The 15,084-nt window shown below is 45.1% G+C and overlaps 2 protein-coding genes across 2 annotated transcripts in view; both read left to right on the forward strand.

Moving 5' to 3' along the window:
* Positions 1 to 452: 452 nt before the first annotated feature.
* SMIM26 (small integral membrane protein 26) lies at positions 453 to 1,875 on the forward strand. The gene is made up of 2 exons (XM_082857559.1): positions 453 to 582; positions 1,564 to 1,875. The coding sequence occupies exons 1-2, from the start codon at positions 465 to 467 to the stop codon at positions 1,728 to 1,730; spliced, it is 285 nt and encodes a 94-aa protein (XP_082713685.1). The 5' UTR covers positions 453 to 464; the 3' UTR covers positions 1,731 to 1,875.
* A 7,452-nt stretch (positions 1,876 to 9,327) lies between these two features.
* The window catches only part of DTD1 (D-aminoacyl-tRNA deacylase 1), a 98,908-nt gene continuing 93,151 nt past the window's right edge, over positions 9,328 to 15,084 (forward strand). The window contains exons 1-2 of the mRNA XM_082857554.1: positions 9,328 to 9,422; positions 14,847 to 14,937. Coding sequence (XP_082713680.1) covers positions 9,380 to 9,422; positions 14,847 to 14,937 — 134 coding nt within the window. The 5' untranslated portion in view covers positions 9,328 to 9,379. The remainder of the gene's footprint in view (positions 9,423 to 14,846; positions 14,938 to 15,084) is intronic.

The raw sequence follows: 15,084 nt of genomic DNA on the forward strand, positions 1-15,084 counted from the left end.
AGAATGGGACCCACAGCCTAGCGGAGGGGCTAATTCAGACGTGGAGGGACCCACGCGCACCAGACAGGGCTCCAGGCAGGAAGATGGGGAAGATGAGTTGCGGGTCGTAGACGGGGTGTCCTCGCAAACCTGAGAGCTGGAGGAGGGAAGGAATTAAGTTTTACAAGGGCCACCTAAAGCCTATGTAAGGCAGGACTTTGCAAGTGGGAGGTTTGCCTGAGAGAAAGTGTCATTGGGGCCCGTCACGTGGGAGGCAAGATCGTCTCCGGACCCCAGGCGCCAGACCCGAGTGCGTTGCCCAGCGCGACGTCCGGACTACACGCTCCAGGATGCATCGGGGCCGGCGCAGGAAGCGGCCAACCCAGAGCGGCTCCCCATTGGAGGCGGCGGCGGCTGTGACGCGCCCACCGGAAGGCCCGCCTCCGCCCTGGGACTCCGAGGAGTGAGGTATTCCCGGCGGCGTCATGCGTCCGGAAAAGGCCTTGTCTTGGTACCGGCGCATGTCTATGCTGTACGGACTGGGCGCCTGGACCCTGCTGGGCTCCTTGTTTTTGTATAATCAGAGAAAGAGCAAGCCTCCAGGTACGGCTCTCGGGCGGGACCTCCGGGGGACGCGCGGCCTTGCGTGGGGCGTGTCCGGGGGGGTCGCAGAAGTGGCTTCGCTGTGCCGCGCGAAGAGACCGGGAGCGGTGCTTAGAGCCGCGCGTTATCGTGGAATCTGCCAGCAACGACCTTTTAGAGCCTCTTCCCCGAACCTTGCTGGTTTATTGAGCGAGGCCGCCCGTATCCTCAGAATTTGAAGAATCCGTGAGATTTCAGGTGGAATTTCAAAGACCCTGGATGGTGGTTTAAAGAGGCGATGCTTCTGTAATTTCAGCCCTGCTTTGGTCGCATGGTCGCCTTTGGCGACCAAACGATTTTGCTGACTTACACCAGCGAAGGAGTACTGAAATCTTCCCAGTTGCTGGGAGGAAAAGGAAATCCCGCAGCTTTCAAAAATGTTCTGGAAATCTGTGGCTTCGTCTAGAGTAGGGACTGCCTGGGGCTGAAGGGGAGGAGCTGGTGGGGGAGCGACTGCTACAAAATAAGGGGTTTCCTTTTGTGGATGAAAATATTCTACACTTTATTTTGGTGCTGGTTGCACAGATCTGAAGATACTAAAAACTGAATTTACATTTTAAATGAGTTAATTGTATAATAAGTATTATCTCAGTAAAGCTTTTTATGTAAAAACTGTGCTGAAGATTACATTTGGTGATGAAGATCACCAATGGCCTGAAAGTGCACATGTCAGTATTAAGCATTTTAAAACATTTATCTCTGTAGTGGTCATTTAAAAAAATTATTTACATTTTCTTTTTTACAGAAAGAAAACAGTGTCAGGAACCTGATGGGGGTGGGGGTAATTCTTACCTTAGTTTATTTTATTTCAAAGACTTTACTAATAATTCTAATGACTGCTGCCTAAGTTAAAAGTTAGTGATCAACTATACTTCAATTAAAAAATAAAGTAAGATAAAATGAAAGTTAGTGATGCAGCTGTTACTTTTTTTTTTTTTTAAGGTGGTGAAGTAGAACAAAAGGATGTCTCAACAAATGAACTGTCTGAACCCCCGAAAGGGTTTTATGTAGAAACGGTTGTCACATATAGAGACAATTTTGTTCCAATTACTGCCAGGATCGTCAACTATTTGAAATCATGGACTGGTGGCCCTGGACCAAAATCATGATGGACGGCTGAATTCTGAAAACAGGACTTTGGTTCAGCATATAAATTTGAGAGATACTGTGATTTCCACTTTCTCTTTGTGAAAAGTGTATACATTTAATTTTGTTGTAAAATAGAATCACTAATAATATGCAATAAATATTTCCTTGAAGAAAAGTAAATTTGCATATTCAGGAGGTGTCCTTCTATACTCACAGGAGTAAAAGATTGAAGTGAAATGTCATATTGAGCTTCCATAAGCTTGGTTTTCTGAAATTAGTTCATGTAACTTTATATTCCTTTCATGTTGCTGTCAGACATAGCTTTTGTGGTCCCTTTAAGCAAATCTCCGTGTTCAGTTTGGGACTTAGAGCAGCCCTTTGGGCACTAGTGGGTGCTTGGTAAGTATGTTGTGAATTATATTATAACTCCTGGATTAAATAGACTCGATCTGTTCTTTAGGAGCTGTACAGATACCCTCATTCTTTCAGCAGGAGTGGATTAAACCCCAATGGTGGCTGCCAGTATTCTAGAGATAGGGGATACAAAGTGAGGACAGCAGGGTTCCTGCCCTTGAGTGCTGCAGTGTTCTCTCCGCTGGGCTCGTTTGGTTGCAAGTAACAAACCCACATAAGTGCGATTAAATCAGAAAGAGATGTTTATTAAAAATGTGTGTGGACAGGGAATTACCTGGTGGTCCAATGGTTAGGACTCGGTGCTTTTGCTGCTGTGGGTGTGGGTGCAATCCCAGGTCGGGGAACTAAGATCCCACAAGCTATGCAGCGTGGCCAAAAAAACACAAAAAACCAGTATAGACAGCTCAGAATTCAAACAGAGTATGCTGAGGTCTTCGGAGGGCCTGGCAGTAGGAACCGGAATGTAGCCACTCACTGAGCCTGCCTGGGGACTGTCTGCCTTGTTGCCTTTCTCACTGCACACGTTTTGTCCCCGTTATTTCTGTAGTAACATCACTTTGCAGCTACAGCGTCAAAGTCTGATCAGCTTCTTCCCAAGCCAGAGTTTGTCTTCCACTCCTGTGAGAGTCACTTCCCTGTGTATCGGATCCTTTCCTGTGGATCACTGAGTCCTGCCTCAGTTAGTAAGAAACTAGCATTCGTTGCCCATTTGGGTAGTGTTTCTTGTGCGCAGCTATTTGGGACCCTGTGAGGACTAGGGATTCCTGGTAGGACAGGAATGGGATACTTCTGGGTTCCTGCTATAGTACTGTCACCTTCAAACCTTTGCCTTGATTTCTCCTTGGTGTCAGTTCTACCTTGTGGGTGGCCTGAGCAGTGCTTTGGGGGCAGTCAACCTAAGTGACAGAGGCTCCAAGATGGCAAGTAGCAGCTTCAGATGTCAGCAGCAGAGGCTCCTCACTGGACATCAGAGGTCAAGAATGGCTCAGTGCCAGTGGGGTGGGCACCCTGGTGGACACCTGTGATGGGCATCAGACGTGCAAGAAGCAGCATACGATGGTGGAAGGGAATTTCTGAATGGCTTCCCAGAGCAGCCTGCTTCTCCTCACTCTCCTTGGAATCTCAGTTTCATGCCTGGCCCCCGGCTGCCAGGGAGACTGGGAAAGTGCGTTTCTGGCTTCCGCATCAGGGATGTGTTGACCCTCAAAGTGGGGCATCTCCTAGATATAGGAAGGATGATCACAGCATGCTGGGCAAGTAGATACCAGGACAAATGTCCACTCCAGGCAGCAAGCCAGACTTTCATCGGGAGGCACTAAGATACCTGCCTCTGTAGGTCACTTTCCCCAGAGAAGGTTTCTCTACCCGGGGGTGGATGCCTGGCTGTAGGAATTCTGGGAGCTGAGTGTGTGTGTGTGTGTGTGTGTATGTGGCTCCAAACAGCCTGGAGCTTCAACAATTCCCGTAGTTCTGCTGAATCTTGGCTTAAATAGACCTTTGTGGACTAATCTAACAACCAAAATATAATTTAAAGTGTTCTTCTGGGAGAAGGTTTTCAGAATTCCAAACGTCTATCTTTCAGGTGCAGTTGGAACACGGTCTGTTCAGAAGTTGGGAATCACCCATTGAAGGAGAGTTTGTAGGATTAGAAATAAGTTTCCCAAAATTCTGAGGTCTGGTAGTATTTAGAGGGAGTGGGTTTTCTTTTTCTTTTTTTTAAGATGTATGTATCTCCGGGGCGTGCGCCCCCTTCCTGACATCCGTCCAGCTGGAGGAGCCATCGGGGACCATTCAGATGAAAAGGACTCCTGAGAGATAGTGGAGCAACAAGAGAAGAGGAATTGGGTTTTCCGGCCCTGTGGAGTACCACACAGCCCAGGGCTTTAGAGAGAAAGAATCAACTTCTACGTAGTTTAAGCCATTGTGACTTTGGGTCTCTGCTACAGTTGATGTAACTCTAAGCAAATCACATCTCCCTATTCATTTCTTTTTAGAAATGGTACCTAACTTTTCATGATAGAAAAATCTCCTGTGTTTTCTGAGCTTTGGTTTCTTTTGAAGAAGAGGTATAATATCTAGCCTGTCTACTAATAGGGTTGTGACTGTCAAATGAGAAAGTGTTTGTGCACGCATGATTATTCTTAGGAATAGAATGTCTTAGCTACTCCTGGAAATGAGGCGTGAAGGGCCTTCTTTCTGGTGATAAATGCAGTCTGCTTCTGTCGTCCTCCAGCCGCTTTGCTTTCTTCCTTGTGGCTCCCCAGGGAGTTACCTCGTCACAACTGGCCTGTCTGAAAACAGGGCTTCCATGGGTAGTAACTTGCTTCTTCAACACAGCAGGTTAGCAGCGTGTATCAACATGGAAAATGGCACATCCTTTGGTCCGGCAATCTCACTTTCAAGAATTTGGGAGATTCCTGAAAAGATTTAGGAAGATGCCTCTTCAACATCACTCGTTCAGCATGGCCTCGAGCTGAAACAACCTCTAGGTCGACTGTGCCGATTGCCTTCCCAGCACCCACTGATCCCACTCCGCTTTTATAACAGACCCTGAGCTCACCCCCGTCAGGTGCTTCAGGGGGACTGGCCCAGGTCCTGATTGGTCCAAGTCAGTGTTTCTCCAGGGGGCGCTGCAGCCTCCATGGGTGTGACAGTCCATTTTGTGGGCTGCCCCAGGTGTTGCAAGTGCTTTAGCATTTCAAGTTCCTTGGGCACTAAATGCCTGTAACAATCTTCACAGCTTGTGACAGCTTCAGACACCCCTCCCCACACACATTTCCAGTAACCCCTGGGGGTCTCTATGCCCCAGGTGAGAACCTCTTATCTGAACCAGTCAGGAGGAGTAGGTCCCATCTCCCTTGCTAGTGGCTGGGTTAAGCATGGTCATGTGATCTCACTCTGGCTAGTGAAACTCGAGGGGCTTCTGGGCAGGGTGTCCCAGCCTCAGAGGAAGCACTAGGAGGAGATAGTCTCCTGTACTTCTGAACACTGTGTCTGGATAGGATGCCCAGTACAGCCACAGCCATACTGTAAATCTATGACCCCCTGTTAGTCAAAAAATCAAGTTCACACCTGTATTCATTCAGCAATGTTATCTGAGCTTCAGGCAGTGTGCTAGGTGCTTAGGATAGAATGGTAAGCACGAGACACTAATAGAGCAAATTATCGGGCACTGGAGTGATTGGAAGTTGCCAGGAAAAAAAAAAAAGTCGCCAGAAGATTATGAGGGAAAAACCATAGGATAGCGATGGAGAATAATGGGGAACCAGGACTCTTAACTTTGTGTGGTCAGAGAAGTTCTCTCCGATGAGGAGGCGTTTAAGCTGAAAATGAAAGGAAGGAGGGGAGCGAGATGGACAAAGAATGGGGGAGGAGCATTCGAGGTGGAGGACCAGCAGATGCTGAGGTCCCGAGGTAGCAACAAGTGGATTACCTGAGCAATTTAAAGAAGATCAGAGTCTGGAACGTGAAGACTTTATATTCTAGAAACCACTTTTACGTCTTATGGAGAATGGATTGGGTGAAGACAGAAGTGGCAGTAAGGAGACCACTGAACGGCTGTAGTAGATGCAGGTGAGAGATGACGGGCCATGGAGCAGGATGGCACTGGGGCTGGAGAGAAGAGGGCGCGTGGGGTTCGTTTGGGGGAGTCAGGAGGTTTGTTGATGGACTAGTTACTCAGGGAGAGGGAAAGAGCAATCATGAGTCACTTATGGCTGGAGGAAACAGTGGAGCCATTGATTTGAACCAGGGTGGCCCAGCTGGTGGAGTGTGGGGGGCTTGGGGGGATTGCAGTTCAGTCCTGGCACTAACCACCCAGACTTAGCACAGACCCTGCAAGTCTAAGGGCACGTCCCCAAAAGGGCAGCTCTCAGTTCAGTTGCCAGGCGCACCTTGGGGGTTGCCAAGCCACCTTTACTTACGACCAACTGGCTACAAATTTGGGAGTTTTTTTATGACTCCTACAGGTTAGATAACTTACTGCAATGACTCACTGAACTCAAGAAAGCCTTATACTTACAGTTTTATTATAAAGGATACAAATCAGGACTAGCCAAACGAAGGAACACATCAGGCAAGGTCTGTGAAGGTCCCCAACAGAGAGCTTCACTGCTCTCTCGGTGGAACCAGGGTGCAGGTTCCTCATCCATGTGTTCAACAGCCAGGACGCTCTGCTAAGGTTCAGTGTCCACAGCTTTTATTGGGGTTCCATCTCACATGCACAACTGATGGACTCATCTGCTGTGTGACTGAACTCAATCTCCAGCTGCATCCCACCGCCCCTCCTCAAAGTCCCACCCTCTAACCACATGATTGGTCTTTCTGGTGACCGGCTCCCACCCTGAAATGTTTCATTAGGAACTCCTATCCCTTGGGAAATTCCAAGGATCTTAGAAGCTCCATGCCAGAAACCCAGAACAAAGACCAAACTCTTTTTCATACGGCAGGGGTGGAAAGCCTGAATCCCATTTTCAGTCTGTTAATTTGGTTCATGGAAGTGGAGAGGTCAAGAAGGCATTTGGAAGCACAAGCACAGAGGATGTGTTGGGAATGGAAATGAAAATGTGCGAGTCAATAGCACAAGGTGGAATTCAAAAACATGAGGAGAGTGGCGATTTAGAGGGCAAAGGAGAGCGTGCAGAGGGAAGGAGGCACCGCAAGAGGGGCTGCTGGATGCTTCTGCCTCCTGATGCTGACCTTTTCGAGCTCAACAAATATGTAAAAAGAATCCTGGTGTTTTGGTATATTTTAAAAACGTTTTATTTTTGAAATAAGTTACCTTCACTTATAGCCCAAGTGGTCAACATTTTACTTTGCTTTATCACTCTATTTTCTCTGTATATATCATTCTTCACCAGATCTGAAAGTTGCAGATATGTTGTCCCTTTACCCCTAAGTACATGTGTGTATTTCCTAAAAACAAGGATGTTCTCTTACATAAAAATCAGGAAATTAATATTGGTTCAATGCCATTATCAAATCCAGCAGTTCTCAAAGCGTTCTCTGAGATCCTCCTTAGAGGAGCTGAGCTTTCCACCTATTTTTATAATAATATATAGACAATATTTGACTTTTTCATTCCTATTCTTTCAAGAGTGTACAATGGGGTTTTCAGAGGCTTCATGGTAAGTCATGATCTCATTGCTCTAATGTCAGTATATAATGGATTTATTATTGTCATTTAAAAAATTATCATAAGTCAATATTTAACAATTTTTCTAGGTTGTAATTTCTAGTACAAGTAAAAATCTTAAGATATAAGCTATTTGGGGTGTTCAATAATTTTTAAGAATGTAAAGGGGTCTTGAGATCAAAATGTTTTGAGATATGTTGATTTGATGCAAAATTAAACAAAAATATTTACCAATTGTCCCAATATGCACTTCTTTCTTTTTATTTTTTTCTGGCTAGGATAAAACTCAGTTCATGCATCACATTTAGTTTTCCTGTCTCTTTAAAAGTCCCCTTTAATTTGGAACAGTTCTTCAGACTTTCTTTTTCTTGACATTTTTGAAGGATCCTTCTAGTTATTTTGTAGAGTGTTCCTTAATTTAGGCTTGTCTGATGTTTCTTCATGATTGGATTCAGATTCTACATTTTTGGCAGAAATACCACAAAAGTGACATGGTGTCTTTCTCGGTGCAGTATCAGAAGTATATGATGTTTGTTTATCTCATTACTGGTGATGCTATCTTTGGCAATTTAGTGTGCAGTATTTAACACTCAAGTATATTAGTATAGTCTTTTCTGGCCAAATGACTCTTCCTTGTTCTCCATTTGAAGCTTTTTCTTGTAGGAGAGGAAAAAGGTTTTCTCACTCTCTTGAGAGTGTGGGTCTGGGTCTGAAAATTAAAGTGACAAAGACAGATGAACAAGAGAAAAGCATACAAATTTATTTAAGTTTTACATGACGTGGGAGCCTTCATAAGGAGATGAAGACCCAAAGAAACAGACCTGTGTAATTTTTGTTGTTAGGTTTGACGAAGCATGAGTAGTCATGGAGGAACACGATAGGTTAAGGAATAGGAGGTAGGCAGAGTAAACTGGGGGAATTTAGCAAGGCCTGTTGGTTCAGATTCTTCTTGGTATGCTTTTGTCTTTGGAGATAAGGCTGCTCCCTCCCTCCCAGTACAGATAGGGCACCTCTCACATTTATGACCTGTTTCAGGACAGAAGGGTGGGGACCTGGGACCCTCTACCTGAACGCTTGCACCTGGACAAACATTTCCTACAGCAACCGATACAAAGAAACTATGAGAGACTGCAGATAACTGCACCCATGCACAGTCACAGGGGCAGTTATGAACAATAAGACACAAAAAGGCCACAAACCAACTGCCACTTCTGAGGTGCCAGGAGGAAAAGCAGGGTAGAGCAGACCCAAGTTTGGTTCGGGAACATCCTCAACTCCCTCCCTCTACACCCACCAGCGCTATTAGGCTGTAAGAAGAAGACACACTGAGAAGGGCTTGTTTTTATCAGTGATAATAATTTGTTAGGGTAATACTTGTACAGTCCTTTGCAGATTTCTAACACTTTTGCACAGTATATATTATTCAAATCTTCTAACAAGTCTGGGAGAGGGGCCAAGTATCAGTATTAGAGGAGGAATTACAATTACAGAATCACGTATCTGCGCACTGCCAGGACGCGGCTAGGTCAAATGAATACCTAAACAGTTAAATGGCTATTTTAGGCAGCAGATACTCTCCTGTCTGGTTTCTGAGGAGTTACAGAGGCAGGAAAACAAGGGAAAAAGAATTTGGGAGAATCTGGGGGCAGAATGGTGGAAACATGGAAGGAGGTACACGATTAGGATTAGTATTCAGGACAAAGCTGGGATTCAGGGATGACTGTCTCTCAGGCCGGGGTTTGTGAAAAGAAACTGGGGCAGAAACTACTGTCTGGGCACCAGTGAGTCGGGCTGGGGTGTGGGGACGGGGAAGGGGGTTGCGGGACTCCAGCGTCCGGGCGGGGCTCATCTAGCTGTACGGGGGACAGGACCAAGAGTGGGCGGGGCCCGACCTAGAGCGGGCGGGGCCTCTCGCGGGGGCGGGGCCACACGGAGAGCTCAGATGGGCGGGACCAACCTGTGGTGGGCGTGGCCTACGTGGGCGGGCCGTCGACTCGCGGGTTCAGGGGGTCGGAGCGCGCTTCCAGGTGTCCCCGGCAGAGGGCGCGGGCAGCTGCGCAGCCCGCGGAGTCCCGAGGCCGGAAGCCGCGCGGCGCCGCCCCGCTCGCCCCAGCCGTCGCCATGAAGGCCGTGGTGCAGCGCGTCACCCGGGCCAGCGTCACAGGTCAGTCGGGCGGGGCCGGGCCGGGCTGGTCGCCCCCGGGCCGCCGCCGGCCACGCGCGAGCCCGGCCCCCGCCGCCCCGAGTCCCCGCCGTCCCGGGGCGCCGTCCACGGGCTGCAGGGTCTACGCTTAGTGTCGCGGTGACCGCGCCTCGTCGTCTTCTGCAGCGTTTCCTTTAGTCCGGAGCGCAGGTGGCCTCCCGCATCCCCCGAGCGTCCCCCGAGCATCCCCCGGCCCGCCCTTCCACGCGGTGTTAAACAGACGACGCGTGGGAGCGTTTCCGGGGCACACACCCCTTCCCCAGCCTTCTGCCCCGCGTCTCCCTTTCTTGCTGGTTTTCTCCGTGTCCCGGTTCACCTGGAGCTTGACTCCCCTAAGGTGCCCGCTCGTGACAGGTGCTCGTAGGGGTGGGTTCTGACCGTGTCTGCCCACGTGACCCGGGTGGGAACCCAGGGGATTCAGGATGAGCTGTTTCTCTTTTCCACCAGTTTCATGTGAACCGAGCCACGCAACCATCAGTCATGGCTTGAACACTGCGGTCTAGTTTGAACATCAGGGGTCCAGATGATTAATAGGTAGAAGGAAGTCCTTTTAAAAGCTCAAGCCAAGATAAGCAGAAATAGAGACACAGAGGTAGAGAACAAACGAATGGACACCAAGGGGGAAGGGGTGGGTGGGATGGATTGGGAGATGGGGATTGACATATATACACCTACACTATTGATACTATGTATAAAATAGATAACTAATGAGAGCCTACTGTACAGCACAGGGAACTCTACTCAGTGCTCTGTGGTGACCTAAATGGGAAGGAAATCTAAAAAAGAGGGGATATATATACACATATAGCTGATTCACTTTGCTGTACAGCAGAAACTAACACAACATTGTAAAGCAACTATACTCCAATTTAAAAAAAAACCTCGAGTGAAGATAGTATAGATGTTAAAATTTTTTTGAATGATTAACTTTACATTGTCTTCTAGTCTTTCCTATTTTTATTGGCAGAATTCTAATATTGTTTCAGTTCAAGTAGTTCTAGATATCCTTTCCTTCAAGCCTATACCAAATGTGTGTTTCTATGTCCAGGAGAGTATAAATCTAAGAACGAAACAACAAAATCCCCTAAAGAAACATTCAAACTCAGTAAAACCATATATTTAGATCCGAGATTCTACTTTTCAGTCCTGGCTAATGATTTCTAAGCTGTTCTGATAAGTGATTTTGGATATCGTCCTGGAGTAATAGGGAATAGTATAGCTCTGGGATTTATGAAATTTTAAAACAAAGTGGGCTTTTTTTTTTTTAGTATTTTAGTTAATATGTAACTTCACTAAAACTGGGAAAATTCATAGATGAAAAGATTTTCTTGCTTTTTTTGAGAAGAATCTTGCAGCCTGCCCTATGTGGTCATGATGGCCAGTGAACAGACTTTGGAGAATGTAAGTTTTGATCAGAATGGAGAACTCTCCATTGTGCTGATCTGGAATATCAAAAACACATTTCTGTGAGATTAGCTGAATAGTTTGAATGATCTTACTTTACTATTTAAGTTGTATGCTTTTAGTTAAAAACAACAAATTAACTGTCTGAAGCTGTTAATAAGATGGAATTCTCTCACGGTGCTGGAGGAAACTTTGAGTTAGCCTTGCCTTCTACTTGCATTGTAATGGGGAGAGGTTTTCTGATTCCTTTAGAATGTGACTGACAGGCTTCACTTCCATGTGGCCTTTCTCGAATGGCATTTTATTTCAAAGGTTCTAAAATGTCACTTCCAGTTTTATAGGTGGGACAGTATTAAGAGTCACATACTACGTGGCAGGCTCACTTGATGAGCTTGGTCAGGCACATTTGATGCCTTAGCGTGGTTATTGTGATAATCTAATTTTAAAAGCTTTATGACAGAACACTTCAAACATATTCATGTGGTTACACACGTGGAATAGTACAATAACCCCCATGTCCATCACTCAGCTTTATAAGCCGAAATCTGAATAGAATCATAGAATGTTGGGAAGAGATTGGTTGGGTTTGAATGCGTTAATTTGTGAGCTGGTGAATTCTTCTCAAAGAGGAAGTCTTGGGTGATGCCACTGTACGTGGCGTCAAATAAACATTGACCAAATAGCTCAGGTCTCTTCTAGCCCTGTGACCTTTTGTCTAAAGTGGTGATTCTCAAGTTTTTCCCCTTGGAAATCCATTTGTCTATAATAAAACATCCCTTTAACCTCCTAATTCTTCTGCCTGAAGGAGGGACAAAACTTCTCCAAAATAAGAGAGCGAATTGTGTCATCTCAAGGCTTGGTGCATAATTCATTTCTTATTAGGATAATACCACATTATAAAAATATTGAAACTGTTCAAATAGTGATTTGAATCACTTCAAATAGTGATTCTATTTTTGAGAATCTATTCTAAGAAGATAATCCTAATTATAGAAGCTTTAGAGGGGTGAACAGGTGGAGCACAGAGGATCCTTAGGGCAGTGAAACTACACTGTACGATACTGTCATGGTGGATACGTGTCATTACATTTGTCCAAACCGATAGAATGTCCAACACCAAGAGTGAGCCCTCATGTAAACTGTGGACTTGGAGTGATAATGAGGTGTCAGTGTAGGTTCATCATTTGGAACAAATGTACCATCTGGAGGGGGACGTTGATAGTGGGGAGACTGCATGTGGGGCTGAGGGTATATGGGAAATCTCTGTGCCCTCTGTTCAGTTTTGCTGTGAACCTAAAACTACTCTATACATGAAAGTATATTTAAAAAACCCCAAAACTTTAGTGTATAAAGATTTTCACCACAGTGTTACTTATTGAAGTGAAAAATTTTAAAACAAGCCATTTATCCAGCCAAACAGGATGGTTAGTCCATCCATGGATGGAATGCAAATGTTCCACTGGATGGGCTGCAACTATTAAAAGATGCTTAGGAAAAGCTCATAATGTGGAAAAATCCTTGTGAGATGTTAAAAAAGATGAGACACAAAAATTTATACACAATATTACTATGGTAGTTGAGAACAAATATGAAGTAAAATCTGTGAATAGAGGAAATATCAGAAGGGAATCAGTAACATACTGAAGTGCTTGTCTTCAGTTGTTCTTTTTGCTTTCCTGTTTCTTTTATTTTTTAAAGTTTTTCTATACTGCATGTGCATTACTTTTAATGGTGGACATAGTTCAACCATCATCTTTTTTAAGTTTCTAAAATATGCCCTGGGGAAAATTTTAAAAATATCTTGATATTGTAAGAAAATAATATTGACTTACTTAAAGAACAAATAAAGCCACAGTTTTCTAAAGCACTGCAAACAGGCAAGCAACCCCAGTTGTTTACTGCTTATGTCAGGATAGCTGATTTCTGTTTCAGATTTTGAGTCAGTGGCTCAAAGGATAGTAAATCACTCATAGTCCATTATAAAAAAAGCAGCACAGAAGAAAATATTAAAATATTTGTGTTTTCTTAATCATAAAACTAAGAGAAGTTAAGCTTTAATAAAAATTATTTCAGGGACTTCCCTGGTGGTCTAGCGATAAGACTCCGTGGTCCCAAGCAGTGGAACCCAAGCAGGGGGCTTGGGTTCGATCCATGGTCAGGGAACTAGATCCCGCATGGCGCAACTAAGATCCTGCGTGCCGCAGCTAAGACCGGCTCAGCCAAAATAAATAAATCAGTAAATGTTCTTTAAAAAAGAGTTATTTCAGGAACAAACTGATGCTCGTGCTCGCCTCGTGTCTGTCAGATGGTCCCTTGTCAGACACCTGCAGGGAGAGGGTTTCTCACTCTTCCCTTAGCTTGCAGGATGTGGCAACATGGAACAGTCTGTGATGCCTTGTTGGGTATATTTGTAAATATTATTATCTAGCAGAAGCAAATAACAAGAAAATGGCAGAGTGGACCTTTCTCCTGATTGGAACATTAGGTCAGTATACGATAAAATAACCAAACATCAATAATCAATGAGCTTTGGCAAAAAGTTGGCCAAAAAAATTGAAAATTATGAAGATCAACATTTGAAATATGGATTTAGTTTCACCACCATAATGATGTGTCTTGACCTAAGTACTCAGTGCCAGCACTGAGATACTGTCTAGTGGTAGTAGAGTGTACATTTGACGCTAAATACCTATGCAAATGTTTGGAATAGGAATCTATGTTCAAAGAATTTTTTTTATGCATGGGGTGCATCACTCAAAATGATTTGGAGCGCTTCCCTGGTGGTGCAGTGGTTGAGAGTCCGCCTGCCGACGCAGGGGACATGGGTTCGTGCCCCGGTCCGGGAAGATCCCACATGCCGCGGAGCGGCTGGGCCCGTGAGCCATGGCCGCTGAGCCTGCGCGTCCGGAGCCTGTGCTCCGCAACGGGAGAGGCCACGACAGTGAGAGGCCCGCGTACCGCAAAAAAAAAAAAACCAAAAAAAAAAAAAAAAGATTTGGAGGTCATTGGCTTAGAATACAACCTTAGTAATAAACTGGGAAATAATAGAAGTTTACTGACTTGAAGTTTAACTTTTATTTCTTTAAAAGTTTATTCATTTATTTTTAATTAATTAATATTTTATTTTTGGCTGTGCTGGGTCTTCGTTGCTGTGTGCGGGCTTTCTCTAGTTGCAGCAAGCGGGAGCTACTCTTCGTTGTGGTGCGCAGGCTTCTCATTGCGGTGGCTTCTCTTGTTGCCGAGCACGGGCTCTAGGCGTGCAGGCTCAGTAGCTGTGGCTCACGGGCTCTAGAGCACAGGTTCAGTAGTCGTGGCGCACAGGCTTAGTTGCTCCGTGGCACGTGGGATCTTCCCAGCCTAGGGCTCAAACCCGTGTACCCTGCGTTGGCAGGCGGATTCTTAACCACTGTGCCACCAGGGAAGCCCCTGGAAGCTTAACTTTTAAACTGTGTTTTTTATGTATGATATATTTATCTTTTCTGCAGTAAGTAGAGAAATCATTTCTTTATTTTTATGACATAAATGTTTTCCATTGTGCATTGTGTATTATGTTATCAGGTTTGCTGATTTCCAAGAAGAGCAGGCTTCTCCTTTTTGAGAATTACCATAGCTGAGCTGGATTCTCTGGGGAGAAAAACTTTTGTTGTTACAGACGGGCAAACTCATAGAAAGTTTCAGGGGTCTCAACCAAGGTAGCACAGATGAAAACGTGGCCTGAAAATACCGCGTAATGGTTGTTCACTTCACAACTCATTCATTCCAAATGTAAAGTCAGAATGGACAAAGTATGATTATCATACTGCATCGACGTAACCCCTTTCACGTTTCAGTACCTACTGACTTTGGCAAAGAAGTTACGAGAAGTATGTGTGATGTTCAGACTTTCCTGTGGATGCTCAGATGTGCTTCACGGCACCTGTTTGCTTTTCCCTTTTGTTTCATTTCCCTTTTTGTCTCTTTTCCCTTTTGTTTCCTTTCCAGTTGGTGGAGAACAGATAAGTGCCATTGGACGGGGCATCTGTGTGTTGCTGGGTATTTCCCTGGAAGATACGCAGAAGGAACTGGAGCACATGTAAGAGGCGGATTTCCACGTCACTGCCTTTCTAGTGGGACATGTGCTGGTCATCTGGCTGGCTGGCTAGCTATTTAAATAAATTATACATACATATATATATATATATATGTGTGTATATATATATATATGGAACTTCCATAGTAT

The sequence above is a fragment of the Leucopleurus acutus genome (assembly GCF_964270905.1).
Source record: "Leucopleurus acutus genome assembly, chromosome: 16".
NCBI classification, from domain to species: Eukaryota; Metazoa; Chordata; class Mammalia; order Artiodactyla; family Delphinidae; genus Leucopleurus; species Leucopleurus acutus.

What these genes read in the sequence shown, in the direction of transcription:
- SMIM26 (XM_082857559.1), top strand. Translation starts at nt 465, where the DNA reads ATGCGTCCGGAAAAGGCCTTGTCTTGGTACCGGCGCATGTCTATGCTG. An exon ending in GAGAAAGAGCAAGCCTCCAG is followed by an intron (nt 583 to 1,563) that starts GTACGGCTCTCG and finishes TTTTTTTTTAAG; the next exon opens with GTGGTGAAGTAGAACAAAAG.